This window comes from Egretta garzetta, unplaced genomic scaffold (assembly GCF_000687185.1).
Source record: "Egretta garzetta isolate BGI_Z169 unplaced genomic scaffold, ASM68718v1 scaffold744, whole genome shotgun sequence".
Classification (NCBI taxonomy): Eukaryota; Metazoa; Chordata; class Aves; order Pelecaniformes; family Ardeidae; genus Egretta; species Egretta garzetta.
Window position 1 is genome coordinate 200,753 of NW_009259482.1, and position 15,026 is coordinate 215,778.

At 47.0% G+C, this 15,026-nt stretch overlaps 1 protein-coding gene across 3 annotated transcripts; it reads left to right on the forward strand.

The window, feature by feature from the left end:
* Positions 1-306: 306 nt before the first annotated feature.
* Positions 307-13,707, forward strand: SLC22A2 (solute carrier family 22 member 2). Of its 3 annotated transcripts, XM_009637185.2 has the most exons (11): positions 307-2,447; positions 4,828-4,931; positions 6,019-6,173; positions 8,341-8,509; positions 9,515-9,629; positions 9,735-9,841; positions 9,958-10,172; positions 10,615-10,723; positions 11,802-11,914; positions 13,002-13,101; positions 13,611-13,707. In XM_009637185.2, the coding sequence occupies exons 1-11, from the start codon at positions 2,055-2,057 to the stop codon at positions 13,675-13,677; spliced, it is 1,647 nt and encodes a 548-aa protein (XP_009635480.1). In that variant the 5' UTR covers positions 307-2,054; the 3' UTR covers positions 13,678-13,707. The 3 variants fall into 3 exon arrangements, 2 of the variants coding, with proteins under 2 accessions (XP_009635480.1, XP_035748642.1); XR_004841788.1 differs by lacking the exons at positions 13,002-13,101; positions 13,611-13,707 and having other exon boundaries at positions 10,615-11,123; positions 11,802-11,881; XM_035892749.1 differs by lacking the exons at positions 13,002-13,101; positions 13,611-13,707 and having other exon boundaries at positions 11,763-11,893.
* Positions 13,708-15,026: the final 1,319 nt, after the last annotated feature.

Below are 15,026 nucleotides of genomic sequence, written 5' to 3' on the forward strand. Positions count from 1 at the left end.
AAAATAGTAATAATACTACTACTATACAAAGCAAGTGATACATGATGCAATAGCTTACCACCTGTAGATGGATGTCCAGCCAGACCCTGAGCAGCAGCCCCCCATCCAGCTTTCCCCTAGTTTATATACTGAGCATGACGTCATATGGTCTGGAGTACCCCTTTGGCCGGTTGGGGTCAGCTGTCCCAGCTGTGCCCCCTCCCAGCTTCTTGTGCATCTCCAGACTTCTCAGTAGGTAGAGAAGCTGAGAAGCCCTTGACTGGTGTAAGCCCTGCTCAGCAACAACTAAATCATCGGTGTGTTATCAACGTTCTTCTCATCCTAAATCCAAAACACAGCACTGTGCCAGCTCCTAGGAAGAAAATTAACTTTATCCTAGCTGACACCAGGACAGGTACCCGGCTGCATGGCACGATGCCATCCAGCCCCTGTCTGGACTGCAGAGAGGATGGTGGGAAATCAGGAAAAAAAGCCCAGTCTGGATCTAACTTTTTTAGTTCACTTGGAACTTAGGCACACCATTACAAACTGGTTAAACCAAATTGCAAGGGAAGAAGCAATGTGAGGATTTTGGGGTGTGTTTTTAAGATACAGCCTAATGGCTTTAAACTTCACTCGCTTCCCAGGCAGGCTTTGATTTCAGTTTCCTTGGCTGCAGCTGACTGCACGCGTCCTCCTGCTGCAGGGGTGGGCTGGGAGCGTGGTGGCTGCCGTGCGCTTGGGTGGCCCTGTCGCCCTCCCCAGCTCCATGTGCAGCCCCTGCAGCCACGGGGGTGAAAGTCTGGAGTGGGGTGGTGCTGGGCTTGGGATGACACAGCTGTACGTGGCTGCAGAGGAGGAGTTCTTGTTACCTTGCTCCAGCCGTTTCTGCCTGAGAAGAGGAGGTGGGAGAGGAGGGGGCACATCTGTGTGATGCAGGGAATCTTAAGAGTGCTGGCCCACACAGCAGCGTTCATAACCGGTTAGGCCACTGTTGCTCTGATGGCCGGTGGGCAGCGAGACCTGGTGAAGAACTGGTTCTATTTCTGTCCCCAGGCCAGAGTGGCTTTCTATACTCATTTATTTTTTGGAGTCTTTAATTTTTTTGCCCGCTTGCCTAAACCATGCAAGTCACTTTCCAGACCATTTTTCATGTCTTTAAAACGTTACCTTCACTTATGCTTTTCTTTCTGATGGAAGCAGCTGTTGTCAGCAAAAGGTGTTGAAGTAGCAAGTGCCTATCTGTAGACAGCACAAAGCGTCATTGAACCCTGATATAACTGGGCTTTTTGGGGGTACCCCAAAAAGAATTGTACCTACAGTCTTACAGGTCTTCTATGGTAAGAAATAGCTGGTTTGGCCATAAGTATTTTATATTATGGCTTCCCAGAGCTATTCCTAGTGCGTAATTCCTTAGTGAATGCTTTTTATTTCTTGTATCATTGCAAAAATACGGTCAAGTGAAGGCTGTGTTCCCTGTTGTAGGTGGGAGAGGTTTTCCTTGGAAATGGAGGAGTGTGGAGAGTGAGGGTGGCTGCAGGGGTGAGACAATCAAGATGCTGGAGTTTGTGGGAAAGCTGTTCCCTTCCCATTACTTGGTTCAATGTTGAGACACTTCCGTTTCACAGTATACTCACCCATTCTTTACAGAACCCGGTTGATAAGCCTTGCTCGCATGTGGTGCCCATCAGCGGCTACACTAAACTTTTCATTTGCTTGCATGTTGATGGAATTTTCCATCTACACTTGCTCCTTAAGACACCTCTTCTTTGAGGAGCTGCTTTGGCTAATAAAAAAATCCCACAGTGCTGTGCCTGATAGTGGCTTTTCTGGAGAAAAGGAACGTACGTGCTCTGATTAGGGGTTAAATGCAAATTCTCCCTGGTTAAATTAAGGTCTGATTTCAAATGAAACCTAAAAAATAAAGCTTGCAACATGTAGTTTAATAATTTATGGAGTTAGTCTTGACTTTTGGTCAAATGTTGTTGTTACTTAAATAGCTTTGCTGCCAACTGAATATATCAGTGCTGCAGAGAAGACCTAGATGAGGTTTTTGGGGTAGTTCTGATGCCAAAATGCCAACCCTGGATGACATTTTGGAGAACATTGGAGAATTTGACAGGTTCCAGAAGCAAACTTTCTTTGTCCTGTGTTTGCTTTCTGCTGCCTTCACCCCGGTGTACGTGGGTGTCGTCTTCTTCGGGTTCATCCCCGAGCATCGCTGCTCCAGTCCCGGGGTGGCTGAGCTGAGCCAGCGATGTGGCTGGAGCCTGGAGGAGCAGCTCAATCACACGGTTCCCGAGTGGGGCAGCCATGGGGCCGATTTCAGCAGCCGCTGCAGGAGGTACGAGGTAGACTGGAACACGACGGGTGTCAGCTGCACCGACCCCCCCGGCAGGACCGTCCCCCTCGGTCCCTGCCGGGACGGCTGGGTCTACGACTCCCCGGGGACCTCTCTCGTGACTGAGGTAAAAACAAGCGCCCCCCCTTCCCTTGCCCCCTCAGTTACAGACAAGCTGAGGGACGTGGGAGAGGGTTGGTGTGGCCTAGGCTGTCTTAAAATGATGCCTGCTTACCTGGATGAGGGGATCCTCTTGCTGCGAACTTGCGCAGGGCGCTTTTGCAACTTGTCTTCCCTCTGTCCTTGTTGTGAAGCGTTGCCTTGGCTGCTCAGGAGGTTTATATCTCCAGCTGGGGAGCAAAGCCTATTTCAGCAAATAAACCCCTAGGCAGATAAAGTCCAGTTCTGAATGAAACTGCCGTCACATGAGAGGTCCGATTGGTGGAGGTGTGTAAATAGTGCCTGCGAGGGATCGGCGGCTCGCAGCACTGCAAACAACGCCGGCCGATCCCCAAGTGGGCACGCGGCACAGACCTCCCAATCTTCCTGGGATCCATGCCCAGATGTGAAGGTCTCGATTTCTTTCTTTTTTTTTTTTTTTTTTAATGAAGAAAGTCTTTTAAAATTTTGTTTCAAATACGATTGAATGACTATGGGTGGGGGAAAGGTAATCACCTCCTACAACTAAACAGCATTATTCAGGAATTAATTGCAGGAAATCTGATGGCTGTTTTGTGTTCTTAGAAAACGTGTGAATAAACTGACAATGGTATTTAAGCTGCTTAGGGTACTTTAGGGTTTTAGGAGCTTTAACTTTAAAAACAAATCCGTATCTGGGATGACAAATTTGATTTTGTCATAGAAAGTTCCACCAAATTTTGAGAGATGTGAAAGTCAGGATTCTCTCCCCCATATATCTAACACAAACGCAGGGGCAGGTAAATTTTGCGCTCTAGCAACTTCAGCATTTACAGTTTTGCAAGAGGTCGGAGCTAGATTTCAGGTGGTATACTGTAAGCGTACTTCTGTCAGCAAAGTATGTGACTGTGTGACACTGAAGTGAGGAAGCGGGACGCCTCAAACGGAGGGTGACCCGGGACAAAGCAGCAGCGCAGCAGGCACATCGCGCTGCAAAAGCCTCGAGCGGATGCTGTCGTCCAGATGCCCCCCCACGACCTCTTGGGATTGTGGGAAGCTGAACACTTGCAGCCTCTGTGGATTCGTGCAGCCTGTGGATTCATGCAGTCACGCTCTCGCTTCAGTCATCTTCCCTTTTCTTCTGGAGGGGGTGCAAGGCCAGGCCGACGGGCTGCTTCCTTCACAGGATTATCAGAAATATTACACGCCTCTTTGTGCATTTGGGCAATGCGGTTTCCCTCTGGATGTGACTGTTTCTGGGAAGGCTCTTGGGGTCTGTTATGTTGTCTGTTATGTCTGGCAGCTAAGCAAGGGAAAGAATAGCATAGAGTAAAGCAGAGTAAAGTTACTTTGCTTGAAGGAAAAATGTGCACATGGAAGAATATCCTCACGAGAAGCCCCACAGAGCATCAGGAAGAGGATCTGGTTTTATGTTGCTTAAAGACATGTAGCGTTAAATAAACCCAGCTACCAGTAGGAGGGGAAGGGATTCTTAGTCATGTTAGGACAACTTTTTGAAATAACTTATTCTCCAGTAGAATCATAGAATCATTTAGGTTGGAAAAGACCTTTAAGATCATCAAGTCCAACCGTTAACCTAACCCTGCAATCCCACCACTAAACCATGTCCCTAAGCAGTAGCTTTTCTGTAGATCTACTTAAGTAAGATAAGAGAACTAAAGCCAGATGGCAAACATATGTGTGTTCCCATGTGGCACAAAGCTTGGCCCTGGGTATAAAATACCTGGTATCCAGGCACGTTAGGCTGTAGCAAAATTTAGTTGAGCAAAAGGCCAGAGCAGAGAGAAAATGCTGTGGCCTGAGGGGCCGATGCAGATACCTCCTCCCACCCTTCTTCACGGAGCTGGCGCTCCACAGGAAGCGAGGCGAGGCAGGCTTCTGCAAGCATCTAGGATACCTTTTGTGAGGGCATCATGCTTAGCCCTGAGGGGGTCTGCAGGGGCTATGGTGGCATGCGAGGGTATGAGGCAAGTGGAACTGCTTAGAAATGTTCATCTTCAGCCACAAAAAAGCTCTTTGAAAAGCCCAGGGTGGTTGTCAAGTCCATGCTGATATGATCAACAAGGCCTAACACAAATTAGGGTCCCAGTCTTGACAGGTAATAACTCAGTTATGTGCTTTCCAGTAACAAGAGATGAGACACGAATGGGAAATACCAGGAGATTGCTCAAGGACTTGATCCTGTTTCTAATGTTGGACACTTAAGTCGGTAGGGTTTCTGGGTGCTGATAAAATGGTCATTGACCCAGAAACAAGTTTAAATCTTTAACTGAAGCAAAGGAAACTTGTGGATGTGAGCCAGCTTCTCATTTCACTCTCTTGCTTCTTGACTGTGGTTGCTCCTTCAGTTTAACCTGGTGTGTGAGGACTCCTGGAAGCTGGACCTCTTTCAGTCTTCTGTGAACGCTGGGTTTTTTATTGGCTCCATAAACATTGGCTACATAGCAGACAGGTACGTGTGGGCCGACAGTAAAACCCCCTGACCCCTCTTATCGGTGTTCAGCAGCTAAGCTCAGAAAAGGCAGAGAAAGGTTGTGCAACTGCTGTCATCTCTGCTCTTCTCAAAATAAGGTCAACCACCTGTAGGTTCAGTCACGGTATGAGGAGCCAGCCCTCTGCCTCTTGGGTCATACCTGGTGGTTTGCACAAACCTCCCGCTTGGCGAGTCCTGCAGAGCCCACGAGGGCTATTTTAGGACTAGTACACCCCAAACTCCCTGGGTGTTAACCGAAGCCAGGAAACACTGGTTTGGAGCCCCCCTTCACCTCTCACACTCTGTGTGGCTGCAGCTCGGAAACATCTTGCTTCCTTTGGAGAAACTTTGAAACAGTAGATGCAGGGATTGCCAGATAGGTACAGCAGCAGTCACTGTGAAAAAGCAGAAATCCCCGTGTCCTGGCACCCTCAGCTCCCTGTTCAGAGCAAGCGGAGGCAGCCACCCTAGCCCAGGCGGCTGGGGTTAAGAAGAAACAAATGCCAATATCTGAAGGTCTTTTCCCCGTGTTCCCCTCTTGCCTAGGACTGTTACAGCAGGCTCTGAGTTGCTCCAGCTGTCGAATGCAGCCCACTCACAAAAAGATCCATATGTATCAGATTTTTGGAGATTAAGATTGTGGTATATAATCTGTTATAAATCTGGTGCAAGCAGACATATTAGAATCATAATATTAACCCACACTTATTTTTCACTGCCATTATAAAAAAAAACAGATTACTAAGCTGGCTGTTCTGAAATTCAGGGATAACAGCCCCAGCCCAAATGTATGTAAATACAGGACTATAATTCTTTAACTTGGGAAATTTTTCTTTTTCCTGAAAGTCTGCAGGACATTGCAGAGAAATCAGCACAGTAGTTTTTCAGGGAATAGAAAAGCAGAGTGAGTAATGGGCTAAGAATAAAAGTCGAAATGTATCTATCCCTTGTATAGCAAAGTTGGATTTTTTTTTTTCCCCAAAGATGCACAAAGTTCTTACGAGTTCAAAACGCCTGTGTTTTCATGACTAGTGTTTTGCTTTACACGTATTATCTTCCGATTCAGGTTTGGACGTAAATTTTGCCTCTTAAGTACAATTCTTGCAAATGTTGTCTGTGGAATCCTTCTGGTCTTCATGCCCACCTACCTGTGGATAGTCATCCTCCGGTTCTTGCAAGGGCTGGTCAGCAAGGGCTGCTGGATCGCAGGCTACATCCTGGGTGAGTTCAGACCTTTTCCCATGAGCAAGACTGGCTGCAGAAGATGAAGGAAAAAAAAACCCCCAAAGAAAAGCCATTTGAAAAATGCCTCCCATGGTGTTTTATCAAGGAGCTTTCTCCTTCTGTGACTTCTCAGGGTTTCTTTCAAGCACTGTCACTATGGATACGCAACAGTAGCCTTCAAAGCTCAAGCAAGTGGTGGTTCATTAGGGCTGTCACCTCAAGAGAGGCTTTCCCCTATGGTGCAGATCCCCTTTGCAGGTCTGGGCCCTCCAGCTCCTCTCCCTCCCCTCGAGCACTGGCTAGGGAAGATGGCAGCCTCGGGGCAGACCGCAGCCACCCCAGCCCAGTCGCAGATGGGGTTGGTGACAGAGGAGGCCATTAAAGAAGCAGGTAGGGGGTGGGGAAAATTTGGAGGCATTTTTATGACACAAAGACCAAACAAAAGGGCAAACAGAGGCTTTACAGCCTAACAATAGCTGAAGAAGAGCACGCGCGTGCTGAGAAAAAGACAAGGTATTTGGGCATCTGTGCAGGTGTCTGAGCGGAGGCCAACCTGGGGGATTGCAAAGCAAGGCGAGGAGCCAGGCCGTGTCTATGCCTATCCCAGCGCCATGCACTGATCCTGTCTGGTGGTGAAGCAGGGCTGCGTGGCAGCAGGGCTGGGACCAGCTCAGGACCACTTTCTGGTGCATGCTAGAGCTGCCCGGGACTTCTTTGGCTTCTCCGGTGTGGAGTTTGGGTTCTTGTCAAAAATACCCAACACCAAGCAATCACCAAAGCAGCAAATGAAATATTTTAAATGCTGCCCAATGGACCCTTATCTGGATGAGGACGTCAGGTGGCTCTACCAAATAGCTCTGAGCGACCCAGTTCGCTGTGATAGCGGAAGAAATGTAAATGTCAACACCCTAAACTTCTATTAAGTCTTTTAGAGGGGACATCTTGCTAATGCAGTTATCCAGATGTCTGGTATAAATAAAACCAAAACAACTAGCCCACAGTCCAAACCATCTTCTGCCAAGACACGACTGTTCCTTCCTGTGCATATTCTAGATGCTTGCTTGGCCTCTTAAATCTTCTCCTGGCACTAATGAAATCTTCACCACCTCCTCTGGGGAACTTTATGCCATTTTAGAGCATAAAATCCCTATCAGGACAATGACTTGCCCTATCCTGATTATTTCCCCTCAGTTACACCTTGTTACTCCTGGATTCTCCTAGAAACTCTCTCATGAGAGAGAAGTCACCCAGAATCAGCCCCAAAGCCCCTTTAAACTTGTATCCTCTCTCTAAGGGTAGCCAATCCTGAATGCCCAGGGAAGGGTGCACGGACAGAGCAACCTTGTCATCACGCTGTCCCCTGGGACACTTGTCTACCCTTCAGCTGCTTTTGGCTCAGTCCCACTCAGCCTGAGGAGATGTCTTTGTCTCTGAGCATCGTTTGGCCAGGCAGTATTAGCTAATCCGTGGCTCCAAAACACAGCACTTCCTTCAGTTGCTAAGTAACTGCTTTCTGTTCTTTTTCTAACCGGTCTGCTTTCTGGAAATAGCACAATCGGATACAAAATTTTGAGTGTGCTTGTGCCTGCCTGCTGACATAGTTACATTCAGCTCTGTATCAACAAGACTTAACCTGTGGGTCTACCCCGTGGTGTGCAGTTGCAAAGCGCAGATGAGCCGTGAAGCCAGGAAGGTGTGTGCCATCCTGTGGCACACGCATTTCTTACACGCTGGGCGTGAGATGCAGGCTGAAAGGCTGCACTTAGAAAACAAAATACGATGTTTTGGTATTGGGTTGGAGACATTATGTAGGCTGGTGTTAGATTTGACAGCAAAATCCATCTGTGTGCTATAAGGAATGTTTGATTTACTCAGAGATTTCCGCAAGAGGGGACAGTACCGTGTGCCTTAGGGCAGCGTAAGAGCAGGAGCAGTGTTTTCTCCTCTGATTAGAGTTTGAGCGGCAGAAAAGCAAAACTTCCTCTGAGAGCACCAGGGGATTTTTGCCTGGAGGCTTTATGCCAGGAAGCCCAGGGTTACTGAGGCAGTTTCTTCAGGGCATTAATGCAGCATTGGTCTTCCAGTGTCCCCACAACGTAAGTTCCTGCTGCGCTGAGGGGCCGTGGCTGAGCTGTCATTCACCTGTCTCTGTGCATGTTTGCAGCGACGGAAGTTGTCGGTCCGAAGTACCGGAGGACGGTGGGCATCCTCTACCAGACGGCCTTCTCCGTCGGGCTCCTGGTCTTCGATGCTATCGCTTACGCCATCCCTCACTGGCGGTGGCTGCAGCTCACTGTCACCCTCCCAAGCTGCTTCTTCCTGCTCTACTACTGGTAACCGGGCTTTTGTTGTACCTCTGCCCACGACCCAAAACCCAGCTGCTTCTGCCTCCCGGGGCTTGGTACAGAGGGAGATTTGGCACTGCTTTTCAGCTGTGTGTGCCTTGTAGTGCAAAGAGGAGGTACACAGCAAAAAGGAGTGGGAAATAGGACCCCTCAGCAACCGAGATTTCATTGCATCTTAGCCTGTGTGCCGCACCTGACTTCTGTTTAAAAGAAAGACGGCTTTGAATAACACTGGGGGAGAGTGGTTCAATATCATATATTACCTTTGTCAAGGATTTCACAAAGGAAAGTAAATGCCTTGACATAATTTAGTGTATTCGACACTGATGGCTATTGGGAGGTTGTTGAATGCTAACATAATTGTATCAGGTGCTTTACATGTTCTTTTAAGGAAGAAAAGTTACAGGTTTTTGTGGTCCAACCAAAAGAAGGCACGTGGGTTTGCCTTTATTTTGGATTCTCTCCTCGTTTTGATTGATATTCTTCGGTTTGAGTGCTTTGATTTGAGAAATTGTCTGGATGGGTCGAGAGGTTAGGAATAGTAGAAAGAGATTCATCGTCTTCCTTTTTCCATATTTGTGAATTGGTAAGCCAGTTCTATTTTGTTTACTTCTTCTTAACATGTGATGGCACGACTGGAAAATGACTCCCTAAGAGGAGCCAGTTTGTAGTGAACAGGACAAATAAAATGATAGCACTACTCTTGCTCAAAGCCTTTCCCTGGTTTATCTTTAGTAAACTCACCTCTGACTAAAGCCACTGCCACAACTCTTCCTTTTCCCATTTCAGCAGTGGGATATACTACTTTTCCTGATGGGGGTGGTGGGGTGGTGGGGAGGGAGGAAACACACAAAAAAAACCCCAAAATCCCCAAACAAAGCAAAACTCCACCTGCCTCTATTCAACAAAATCCCTCTCTCCAAAGTCTCCATACATGGGACCACTATGTGAGCTTTGTGTTTTGGTATATAATGGCATCTACTCGTGTTGTAGGTGCCTCCCAGAGTCTCCCAGGTGGCTGATCTCTCAAGGAAAAAATGACAAAGCTATGAAAATTGTCAGTGATATGGCTAAAAAAAATCAGAAAAAGATGCCTTCCCATTTTGAGGTGAGTTCAGGGTTTGCTTATGCACGTAAGCAAGCATCATGATAGTCCCTTCCATCAGGTCCTCCCAGTAGAAGCTTACTGTACTTTGTACTGGCTGTTCCACAGGATATTAAATTTGAAGCAGAAGATGGCAGAAAGCAGAGTCCTTCATTCATTGACCTTGTCAGGACACCACAGATGAGAAAAAACACATTCATTTTGATGTACAATTGGTAAGAAGACAGTGTTGGAGAGCTGGTTCTGAAGCTCTGGTTATGAAGGCTCCAGCAGGACGCAGACCTCGGTCCTCCGACTGACTAATGAAGCTGGGATGCTCTTCTCTGCCCAGGTTCACAAGCTCCGTCCTCTACCAGGGGCTCATCATACACATGGGAGTAGCCGCTGGGAACATGTATCTGGATTTCCTCTATTCTGCGCTCGTCGAGTTCCCAGCCGCCTTCATCATCATCGTCACCATCGACCGCATTGGGCGGCGCTACCCCTGGGCTGCGGCTAACCTGGTGTCTGGGGCTGCCTGCCTCGTCACAGCCCTGATCCCAGAGGGTGAGTCACCTGCACGAGGCCGCGCGGTGGCTCCCCACCCTGGCGATGCCCCCCGGGGAACAGCACCCACCTCTCCCTCCTTTTTCCCAGGATTCGGTCCCAAAGGTCTGCAAACCCACCCTGCCGCCAGGTGCTGCCTCCCTGACTTCCAGTAGCGCTCCGCGTGCTGCCAAAGTGACATGAGGTTCAGTTGTAGCACTGCCAATAATAAACCTCAAAGCACCTGGGTCCCCTGTGATGCTTTGGGAGGGTCCCTGTGCCACAGCTCATGTGGTGCTGGCTGTTCCCATTCCCTCATTCACACAGGTGAAGCAAGGGGCCTTAAAAATATCACGTGATATGGGATCAGAGGTTCCCTTCCCAAAATAACACTGGTGTATTAATTGACCCCTGCTAAATAGCTGGGATACTTTTAAATGTGTTGCATGCGTTTTCTCTGCAGACATACATTGGCTAAAAGTGATTGCTGCCTGCATCGGGAGAATGGGAATCACAATGGCTTTTGAAATGGTTTGCTTTGTAAACACTGAACTTTATCCAACATACATCAGGTGGGTGTGTCCTCCTCCCCATTGGCATTTGGCCTGCAAACAAATAGTTGAGGCCGATGTGTATGTTACGTTTTATGCTAAACTGAGTTATCCTCAAGTGCTTCAGATCTACACAGGTACTGCTGAGCATAAAGTAGATGGAGCATAAGTGCTTTAAGAAGTAGATTCATGAAGGTGACAAATATACCTTAAGGCAGATGAAAACTCACGTGACTGAAATAATGGGAAAAGTGGAGACAGCCAGGATGGATGATGGTTCTGAAGTCCCACGTAGTGCTTGGATTTGTATCGTGTTTAAATCAAAATAACATTTAAATGGATCTGTCTGGAGTGGAGTCTGCTATGGAGAACATGTGTTAACTCAAGCCCTTTGCCTGAGGACTGGATTCTTTCCGTATTTGTAAGTGGGCTGCAGGGTGACTCGTTCAGAAGTAGCTATGTGTGCTGCAGAAATCTAAAGCTGGGGAGTTAATTCTTCTTCAAAATTTCCTTTCTACCCAGTGACTGTAGGCCATTGCCTGCAGAGAAGGTGTCTGTGCTGGCCAGATGAATCTTAATCCTCCTTTCTTAATTGGAGACACACTGATTATAGGAAGCTACACAACACATGAAATCACGAGACTCTATTAATCTTATTTTTCTATCCGTAATGAATACAGTAGAGTTTTAAATTTTATTAATGGTGTACAGCAAACAGAAAGAACATTTGCCACACCTGGCATTAGGTCAGCTAAGATGTACTGAAGCTAGTGGTTTTACATTTTTATTGTATCCAGAGACTCCCCTCAGACACTTTGGGCTTGATTCTCTTCTATCTTTAAGCTCGGGAATTTGCTTACACCTGTGAAAATACAGATACACTCTCCTGTTCCTATTTAGTAAGCTTTTTGTTCTTGCAATAATTAGCTCTAAATAACTTCTGGATGTGCCCACCAGTGGAAAACTAGGGGTTTGCAACCTATTTTGGCATTTTGTGGTCTGCTGAGCTGCATGCCCTGTGCAAGGGTCAGAACTGTGGTCCGTGCCCTTCTGTCCGCAGTCCTGAGATGCTAACGTGATCCCTTTGCTGTTGCACCAGGAACCTCGGGGTGATGGTCTGCTCCTCCCTGTGCGATATTGGTGGAGTCATCGTCCCATTCATTGTGTACAGACTGGTGGAAGTCTGGCATGATCTGCCACTGATAGTCTTCAGTAAGTGCCACCTTACCTCCGTGCCAGCCACTCCTGGGGTGCAGCAGGGGGGCCCGGCTTCCAAAGGGAGGGAAAAGCAGCCAAGGCAGATGCCCAAATTCAGCAGAAGCCCCTTCCCATCTACGGAAGCTATAGCCTTCAGTTTATAACAACCTGGAGCTTGTTTATGCATTTGTGTCTCCTTTGCCCTTCTTATTTTTCCTTGCATTTTAAAGGAAGCTAGAGGTGAGTACAGGTTTGGCAGAAGGCAAAGGGCTGAGAAATGTTCTAATGTTTTGATGAGATTAATATTTTGATGAATTCAAATCTGATCAATTACTGCTCTTCTGTGAGCTATATTGTCTCAGTCCAGGAGCCAAAAATTTCGCGTAATTGCCTACTTAATGGAGTACAAGCGTGGCTGTTACACTTCAGCTTTTCTGGCAGTCTGTTAACTGGCTGTTCTCCAGCTATTTGGAAAGAGGTTGGTAAATAAGTGCAAGATAGGTGTTTGCAGACCAGTGACCTGAGCTCTCAGGTCAGGGTCTGCAAAACTTTTCTGAATCTTTAGATCAGCACACTGTTTATAGAAAAACGTCTTGAATGGCAATATGTAGTTTTTAACAGATGGCACTGTTAGGAGGGTGCTTGGTAGATTTAAAATATAGACACCAAATGTACAAAGTGGGTAAAAGAAATTATCAGTGGAGAAGTTAATCACATTGTGTAGGGGATAATACATTGTGTATGTATTTTCTAAATCTTGTTACATAAATGGCAGAAAAATATAATCCATTCCCTGGCATACACTCAGACGGGAAAGGGTTCTTTCTTCTTTACAGTTGTCTGTCCAGCCTGAGATGCCGTAGTTCAGTGCACAACTCACAACGGAACTTGGCTCATTGCTGTCTCCCATATGGCTGGGGCATCCTCCAGAGCCAGCCATGCCTTCCCTTTTTTGCACATAGAGCCTTGATGTACACATCTTGTATGATGAACAAAATAAAATGTCATTTATGAGTCCTTTGTGCCAGGCAGTAGAAAGTGGTGTATAGGCTGGAAATCGGTATCTGCTAACAAGCTCTTCGTGCATCTGTTCGATTTGAAGCTGTTCTTGGTTTGATTGCGGGTGGATTGGTGTTGCTTCTACCTGAAACTAAAGGAAGAGTTTTGCCTGAGACTGTTGAAGATGTTGAAAACTTTCACGGGTGAGTCAGGACGATGAACTCTTAGCAGCTTTCACCTGAAATTGTGCAAAATCCCTGCCCAGAGCTCCCTGGGGAAGCCCAGGGGTTACTTGGCTGCCTCCTGTGTTTCCAAGAAGTCGTTAGTTAATTCCAAGACTCTAGCTGGAGAGACTTTCTTTTTACCCCTTGTCTACCTAGGCATCTGAAAACAAGCAGCGTAAGCCTTTATTGGCCTGTGAATAGCTGCACTAGTCTCTCAAACCTGCTGCAACACTATTATAAATGTTATTTGTGCTTAAAAATCCCTAACTAATCTTGTGGAACAGAAAAAGAGCATTCTTGATAGCAGCTAGTCATGGGGTGAGTAACGCACCAGTATCTACTGAGGAACAAGAGCAAATCCAGAGGATTTGAGGATTAGCTGCTCATTTTCTCTGGGAAAGAGGCAGGGCAAGTGACGAACTTGAAGTTATGTACTCACTGAACATCTTCATTCCTGGTTTGTTGCTCATGTCTTGTTATTCTTGCAGGCAAAGTGCTCTAAAGGCCAAAAAGATCTATCTCCACGTCCAAACGTCAGAAGTAGCACAGGACTGAAGAAGGCGTAGCTCTTTCTGGGCAGCCTGTGTTAAGGCACTAATATGGAAAGGCAAATTGGAATAAATATTCTCTCCTGCCTTGCCTCTTTTTTGTCTGCCTATCCTTCATTTACAGTGTTTGGGGGTTTGTGACGCAATAGTCCCTGTTACTGCATAGCTGCTTCCCTCTCTGTACACTATAATATAAAATGTTTCAGAGCTGGGAACTTTTCATACCAGCTGTGTGGACTTCAACATGGGGCAAGAGCTTAAGTTGGGGATGGTGGGGTCCATCCCAACAAAACTTTATAAGCCTCCATGGAGCCTGGCTTTGTTGTTTTGTCTTATGAAGGGGCACCATAATATAACAGAGGTTTACTTCTGTTACGGAGCCAAGGTGACTACAAACCTCATACAGTCTTGGTACAACTTGCAACAGATTTGCACAGATTTTTTGTTTTTTTTTTAGCTAGCCCTTATGTGTTATGGTGTTCATACGAGTCCATGTGCCTGTACAATAGCCCTCATTGGGGATTTTATTGGCTATCCTCAAGCTCACAAAGCTGGGCATGTGGCAACTCCAGAGCATGAAAAGGTGCACATGGGAGAAAGACTCATAGTCCTTCATAAAGTAATAGCCTTGCTCAGTAATCAATGTGTAACCACTAAATTTTGTTGTCTTAATATAATCTTCATAGCAGATAATCTATACTTTATTTTGTACGAAACTGTTTTCTTAAACCTCCACAGCATTACAAAAATGTGCATGCACAGACATGAAGAATTTTATTAAAAATATTACATTGAGACTCCAGTCAGGGTGGGAAAAGCATTACAGCTGCCAGGGGACTGAGAGCCCATCAGAGTCCTGCTCCACTGGAGGCTTAGGATGGGGCTGGGGCCAGGACAGAGCTGTATCTCTCCGTGTTTGGAGGGGGCAGCCCTGCAGGGGCATACCTTTGGAGGGAGCTGGGCTCAGGCTTAGGGAACTGCAGGACTCTGAGCTGGGATTTAGCCAGGGGTCCTGTGCCTCAGGGTGCACTGGGACAATACTGGGTCTGCCAAGAAATATCCAGCACCCATGTCCTGGTTTCAGCTGGGATAGAGTTAATTTTCTTCCTTGTAGCTGGCACAGTGCTGTGTTTTGGATTTAGGATGAAAAGAATGTTTATAGCACACTGATGGTTTAGTTGTTGCTGAGCAGGGCTCACACCAGGCAAGGACTTTTCAGCTTCCCCTGCTCTGCCAGGGGCACAAGCATCTGGGAGGGGGCACAGCCGGGACAGCTGACCCCCACTGGCCCCAGGGGTATCCCACACTGCATGCCATGCTTGGGGGAATTAGCCAGGGGGAGAGCGATTGCTGCTT